This window comes from Eublepharis macularius, chromosome 9, assembly GCF_028583425.1.
Source record: "Eublepharis macularius isolate TG4126 chromosome 9, MPM_Emac_v1.0, whole genome shotgun sequence".
Lineage (NCBI taxonomy): Eukaryota > Metazoa > Chordata > Lepidosauria > Squamata > Eublepharidae > Eublepharis > Eublepharis macularius.
In genome coordinates this window covers 20,391,226-20,398,927 of record NC_072798.1, presented here as the reverse complement: position 1 = coordinate 20,398,927, position 7,702 = coordinate 20,391,226, and the positions used below count along the sequence as shown (strand labels likewise).

The window sequence follows — 7,702 nt, the reverse complement described above, 5'->3', positions numbered from 1 at the left end:
AAATATTATTAAAAGCTTGACAGCACCCCGGGGTGACCATTTAGTAAAATACAGTTTCCAATATTATAGTGACGTGAACCAGTGTTCTAAACTACTATCACCTATTTTACATCTGTATTCCCTGCCCTCTCTAGAGACAGTAAAGCACTGGGATTCACGTAAAATATGGTAGTGGATTTTTGGTAAAGATGCTTTACATGTTATTAGTCAGGTACGCCACTCTAAATTCTCTCTTTGGTAACCTAGGTTTAAGAAAAATAAATTTCTTTCACATTAGCTAGCTGACCTTCCTAACATTCATTTAAGGAAGGCATTTACCCAAGCGCGTTTCCAAACTATGCCTTCAGCATATATCCAGAGTAGATATAAAAAAATTACCAGAGACCTTTGCCTTGCAGTTCCAATGAGGTAGAAGATATTGTTCACTACATTTTATGCTGCCCCTTTTATGAGCTGATTAGAAACAAATTTTTGAACCCATTCCTCACAAATTTCTCTGGTTCAGAGGAGGAATCCATTGTGTTTTTATTGGCTGATGCCATCCCAGATGTTACTTTTAAGGTGGCCACTTTTATCTTTCTATCAATAAACATAAGAGACTAATCCCAGCTGTCCCTACAGGACTTTTAGCTCCCACAAGAATTTTAGCCAAATTATAAATATATTTTACTAGCAACAAAGCCCATTATGGGAAAATATACAACAGGCTCTAGAAAGGGGAGGGCGGGCAGGCAGGCATTCGCTCCTCCTCCATCACTGATTCCAGCTGGTAAAGGAGGGGGGTGGGCATTGTCATCTGCTCCACGCCTGATCTGCCTGATCTCAGCCATGTGAAGGGGTGGTGGGCTTTGCTACCTGCTCCATGCCTGATACGTGCCAGGTAAAGGGGGGCATTGCCTCCTGTTCTGTGCCTGACTAGGGCTGGGTGAAGCGGGCAGGCATTGCCGCCTGCTCCGAGCCTGATCCCAGCTGGGTGAAGGGGGTGGGCATTGCCACCTTCTCCCCACTGAGTGAAGGGAGGAACAGGCATTGCCTCCTGCTCTGCGCCTGATCCTGACAGGTGAAGGTGGGCAGCAGGCTTTACTACCTGCTCTGTTCTTGATCCCAACTGGGTGAAAGGGGTGCAGGCATTACCTCCTGCTCTGCTCCTGATTCTGGCAGGCTGAAGGGGGGGCAAGCATTGCTGCATGCTTGGCTCCTGACTCCGGCAGGGTGAAGACAGGCTGGGCATTGCCACCTGCTCAGTGGCTTATTCTAGTAGGTTGAAGAGGGTGGGCATTGCCACCTGGCCCACTCCTTATCCTGGCTGGGTGAAGGGAAAGGGGGCATTGCCTCCTGCTCTGTGCCTGATCCCAGTCAGGTGAAGGCGTGAGGTGGGCACTGCCACCTGCCCCACTCCTTTTTTAAAAAATTGTACTGATGTATGCATTATATCCACATACAATCTATACTTCATGTACATATACATATAGAATAAATTTAACTATCCATACATCCGATACAGACTTGTTTCCCCCCTTTTCTCCCCCCTCCCCACCCCCAAGAGGAACGACCACAAGAATCATCTTCTTTATATCTTTAACCATGAGCACACTCTTTGGAGTTTCATTAATATAATTTGGTTGGTCTCTCCTTCTCTTACCCATCTTATATATCTGGACCATTTCTTCCTTATCATTAACGTCTTATTTTCCTATGTCTTATCCTGTTTTAGTATTGATAGAATGTCTGATTGGATCCATTCATATAAATACCAATTCCATCTTTCCAAAGTCCATTTAGAGGCATCTTTCCATCCATACACTATTACAGCATGGGCAGCTATAATCATACCTGCCCCACTCCTGATCCCAAATGGGTGATGGTGGGGGGGGGGGGGGCATTGCCACCTGCTCCACCACTAATACCAGCTGGGTTAAAGCAGGGGAGGGCATTGCCACCTGCTCCGCTCCTAATACCAGCCGGATTAAGGTGGGGGGTGGGCATTGCCATCTGCTCCACTCCTAATACCAGCTGGGTTAAGGCAGGGGGAGGCATTGCCCCCTGCTCCACTCTTGATCCCAGCTGGCTGAAGGGGGAGTGGGCAAAATAACACGTAAACACTGGCACCTGATAAATAATATTGGGGGTTGTGAAAAAAAACCAGCAATAGGCTACGGAAGAACTAGGAAACTTAAGGCTATACTAATACAATCAGAATTTAAGAACGCCGTTGCTTTAAGAGAATCACCTAACGGACATTTTCCATGCGGTGCCTGTAATGTCTGCCAACTAATGGTGAAACTGACTGAATTAGCAAATCCAACTATGGGCAGGGCAATGTATTCTAAATCCTTTTCTACTTGTAAGTCATCTAACGTAGTATATATCAATGTAGTTGCCCTTTAATTTACGTCAGCAGTACCACAAGATCCTTGAAAATTAGAGTGCAGGAACACATTTCTCGATTTAAAAATAAGGTAATTGAAGCACGCTTAGTGGAACATTTCCTGCAGAATCTTCATCCTGCTAAAGATTTTAAGGTATCGGTTTTATGTATGTATGTCATGTATAGTCCGTCTTTCCCACTGAGACTCAAGGCGGATTATATAGTGTGAGATTAGTACAATCAGTGTCAAGAACATTTCCACACAGTATCATGGACATTCCCATACAGTGTCAAGGACATTTCCATAAACAATGTAATAGGATTTTACAAAAACATAGCATTAGCAAGGATCCAATACAGGATGTTATGGCCCACAGCTACAACAATAAAATATTTTATACTTGTAACATGCTTGGCTATGGTCATGCAGCTCATTTCTGTCTATGTGTATTTGAAAGGCAGCCCCTTTATCTACCTAGACATTTATTTGTACCCCACTTTTCTCCCTATTCAGAATTCAGAGAAGCTTACAAAATCGTTCTCTCCTCCTCTATTTTATGGTCAACAAAGGTAGATTGAGTTGTGGGATAAGTGAATTTCACTGAACATATTTTGATTAAATGTGCATAGGCTTGGGCCATATGTCCCCTGTGCTAAAAACGGGATGTACTAAAAGGAATGACAGGATTGTCCATTGAAAATAACAGGAGAGGTTTGAATGCCCATTGGAAATAATGGGAACCTGGAATGCCCATTGACTTGCATAGGCTCCATTGAAACACATTAGAGCAAAAAAAAGGTGCAAAGAAAACGTGGAATGGATTTTGAAGGAAAGTCTCTGGGCCCAAGTCGACTGTTCTGGGACTGGATTGACAGGCCCCTGAACGCAACGACGGCCCCTGGGTGTGACAAAAGAGGTCTGGGACTGGAATGACAGGCCTGACTGGAATGAGGGCCCCTGGGTGTGACAGAAGGGCTCTGGGACTGGAATGACAGGCCCCAGACTGGAATGACAGCCCTAGGGTGTGACAGAAGGGCAGGGTAAGCTCGACTTGCCAGCTCTCGGTTGGAGAATTCCTGGAGATTTGGGTGGTGGAGCCTGGAGAGGGTGGAGTTTGGAGAGGGGTATAATGCCATAGAGTCCTTTCGGTCAAAGCAGGCATTTTTTCCTCAGGGAACTGATCTTTATGGCCTGGAGATCAGTTATAAATCCAGGAAACCTCGAGCCACCACCTGGAGGTTGGCAACCCTAATCAGCCATACCTACCTAGACTGATTCTTTCCTTTTAAAGAAGTTATCTTGTCAGAGTAATGAATGAGAAAGTGAGTGACCTTTCCTTCCTCTGCTTTGAAGCTCCACTTTATCTATTATGGAGCCCTGTCAGAAATCTGTAACCACTATCTTGCAATTCAAGCTTACCCTGCATGTATGTCACACCCAGTGGCCGTCATTCCAGTCCGGGGCCTGTCATTCCAGTCCCAGACCTCTTTTGTCACACCCGGGGCCGTCATTGCGTTCAGGGGCCTGTCAATCCAGTCCCAGAACAGTCGACTTGGGCCCAGAGACTTTCCTTCAAAATCCATTCCACGTTTTCTTTGCACCTTTTTTTTTTTTTTGCTCTAATGTGTTTCAATGGAGCCTATGCAAGTCAATGGGCATTCCAGGTTCCCATTATTTCCAATGGGCATTCAAGCCTCTCCTGTTATTTTCAATACATACATTTTTTCAAAACCATACATACCCATTATGTATTTGTAATGCAGTATTCTTTTAACTTTGTTCTTTCTTTTTTGTAAGTGGATAACTTGAATTGCTGATATATGCCAATAAAGGCTAACTTGAACTTGACAGGCCTCTGACTGGAATGACAGCCCCTGGGTGTGCCAGAAGGGCTCTGGGACTGGAATGACAGCCCCCTGACTGGAACGACGGCCCCTGGGTATGACAGAAGGGCTTGGGGGCTGTCATTCCAGTCCCAGAGCCCTTATGGCACACGCAGGGGCCGTCATTCCAGTCCGGGGCCTGTCATTCGAGTCCCCAAGCCCTTCTATCACACTCAGGGGCCGTCATTGCACTCAGGGGCCTGTCAATCCAGTCCCAGAACAGTCGACTTGGGCCCAGAGACTTTCCTTCAAAATCCATTCCGCGTTTTCTTTGCACCTTTTTTTTTGCTCTAATGTGTTTCAATGGAGCCCATGCAAGTCAAGGGGCATTCCAGGTTCCCATTATTTCCAATGGGCATTCAAGCCTCTCCGGTTATTTTCAATGGGAAATCCTGTCATTCCTTTTAGTACATCCCGCTAAAAAACTGGTTGCACCCTACCCCATTCCCTCAGCTTCCACAAACATAAAGACAGATAGTGGTTACAGATTTCTGACAGGGCTCCATAATAGATAAAATGGAGCTTCAAAGCAGAGGATGGAAAGGTCACTCACTTTCTCATTCATTACTCTGACAAGAAAACTTCTTTAAAAGGAAAGAATCAGGCTAGGTAGGTATGGCTGATTAAGGTTGCCAACCTCCAGGTGGTGGCTCGAGGTTTCCTGGAATTATAACTGATCTTCAGGCCACAGAGATCAGTTCCCCGAGGAAAAAATGCCAACTCTGGGTTGGGAAATTCCTGAAGATTTGGGGATGTAGTCTGGGGAGGCTATAATGCCACAGACAGTATAACACCCTCCAGTCCACATACACGCCCCCCAAGACCTCGATTTTCCCCTGTAGGACTGATATCCATCATCTGAGAAAGCTGTTGTAGCAGAGTGGTTAAATGATCAGGTTGCAAATCAGCATTTTGCTAGTTCGACTCTTCCTACTGCCATGAACTCAGCAGATTGCCTTGGGTAAGCCACTCTCAGCTCCAGCTCCCCAGCTATCTTGTAGATAAAAATAACACGGACTTTGTTCACCGTTCTGAGTGGGCACTAATTTATCCAGAAGGGCCGCATATAAGCACACTGTTATTATAGTATTATTACCTGGAGATAGCCTAACTCTTGGAGATCTCCTGGCCCCGCTTGGAGACTGGCAACCTTGGAAAACAAGATTAGCCAGTCACAGAAAAGGCGCGAAAGGAAAAAAAACTCGAGCGCGTCTCCCAACCGCGTTTTCGCACCAGAACTACCGTTAACAGCGCTCAACCACGTGATCTGTGCACATCAGGTAAAAATTTTTAAACCTCCAGCCTCTGTATTCTTTGCCCCGCCCACCTTCTGCTTCGGCCGCGCCCCGCCTCTTCCCCTAAAGACCGGCCCCCTTGGCGTGTTGCTCCTCCTCAGGTGAGTTTCCTGAGGCCACGCCTCCTCGTCCTCTTCCAGGTTCGATCCCGGAAGCCGTCGGCGGGTGAGGCGAGCGTGGCTGGTGGCCCCGAGCGCGGAGAAGTGGTGGCCGTGGCGAGGATGAGGGGAGCTGCTGTCTCTCTGGGCTGCGTCCTTCTTTGGGGGCTGGCATCTGGCTGTTCGGGGTTGAGGCTTCTGAACACCCTGCCGCCTTTCAACTGCTCTCAGAGGGTGAGTGGGGGCGGGGGGGCTCCCTTTGGTGGACGGTTGGTATAGTGCAGTGGGCTTAGAGTTTACCTGTCAGGAAGTCCTTATTTCTCCCCAAAACTAATTCGAGGAACTTCGAGTGGACAGCTTTCCTGGAGCCCTCGATGCCAGGGTCTTAGTACTGACCTACTTGTTACGGTGGCTAATAGATTTGAAGTGTTCTTAATGTTCTCAAGTACCTTGTAAATACTTAATTTTTAAATAATGTCTGCATTAGTTTATCTGGTTTCTCTTGACACCTGATGCAACAGGACAGTTTTCCTGCCACAATGTATTCTTTTAAGTATATTCTTGTAAATATATCCTATTCTTGTAAATATGTCCTAATCTTGTAAATGTAATACCGGCTAGCTGTCACGTGGTTGATGACAGCTATGGAATGGGGCCACCAGCCAGCAAGGTGTAATTGAGGGACCCCCCCCCTCCCCAAGTATGTAGAGATGTGTGACTGCAAAATAACCATTAAAGAGGAGAACACCCTTCAAAAACGTCCCTGCAAGGACTAAATATGCTCTAGGGGTACAGAATTGTTGAGACTTCAAAAAGAAAAGGGAGAGAGAAAAGCCTACCCAAGATGCATAGAGTTTACAGAATCTTGTAGGTGGAGATTTTGGGGCATGGGGTTTTCTACTTTTTTCCTTCTCTTTTTCCTTGTGGGGCCCAGCTTCTTACATCTAGTTGTAAAGTGAGCAACTTGTGGCGATCTGAAAGGAGTAGAAACAAGGCTGTCTTGTAGATGAGGGTGGTGTATATTTGCAACTTGACCAGAGAAGTAGAAAAATATGATTGAAAGCTTAACAAGTGGGAGAGGGGAGAAAGACTGTTGAGGACTCAGGGTGGTCCAGGAGGTGCAGAGCGTAAGAGCTGTTAAGTCAGTAAAAGAGGAAAAGGAAGATGGGGAGAGATTAGCCAGTTTGAGCGCTTGCCTGAGAACTTATAGAATACTGTGGGATAGCTTCCAAACTGTGTTTCTCTTCTCTCCCAGCCCCAGTTTTGTTTCCTCTAGTAGCAAACTTTATGGCTAAGGGTCTGTCAAAGACGGCAATGAGATGAGTCCATCTGTTCTTTTGCTTCCATTAGGGTTGATGAGACTTTCATACACTTACAGTGCAATCCTAAATAGAGTTACTCCAGTCTAACCCCATTGAAATCAGTGGGCTTAGACTGGCATAACTTTGTTTAGGATTGTACTGTTAATGTCACAATTGTTTATCACTGAGGAAAGAAGTTCATAGTAGGCACTTCTCCCCTATCTCCTTGGTGTAACATAAGGTTCAGGAATCTTGTGGTAGATTTGTTTTTTCAAATACCGTACATAGCATTGTCCTTTTTTGTTTTCTTGATTGGAACATTAAAATATACAATACCAAATGTTCTGATTCTATGCTGGTCACTCAAGAACAGTTGGGAGAGGCACTGTTAATATAACTGTGCTTATATGCTGTTCTTCTAGACAGATTAGTGTCCCATTCAGAGTGGAGAACAAAATCAGTGTTATCTCCACAATACAGCTGGGGAGCTGGGAATGAGAGAAGTGGCTTACCCAAGGACACCTACTGAGTTCAGGGCAGTTGTGGGATTCAAACCAGCAGAATGCTGATTCACCACCCAACCACTTAATTGCTATACGACAGTAGCCTCGTCTTTATTATATACACGTTAGAGGAAATAATTGGTTCATGGGTGCACTACTTGTAGTGACAGTAGTCATGTATATGGCAAACTGCATCTGTATGTTCTATGGATGAGTACTCTGTCCTGCAAAATGTGATCCTGATTGACTATCT

The 7,702-nt window shown here is 45.6% G+C and overlaps 1 protein-coding gene across 1 annotated transcript in view; it reads left to right on the top strand.

Annotated features, from left to right (window-relative positions):
• Positions 1-5,762: 5,762 nt before the first annotated feature.
• The window catches only part of IL17RA (interleukin 17 receptor A), a 33,316-nt gene continuing 31,376 nt past the window's right edge, over positions 5,763-7,702 (top strand). The window contains exon 1 of the mRNA XM_054988827.1: positions 5,763-5,879. Within this exon, the coding sequence (XP_054844802.1) occupies positions 5,769-5,879 (111 nt within the window). The 5' untranslated portion in view covers positions 5,763-5,768. The remainder of the gene's footprint in view (positions 5,880-7,702) is intronic.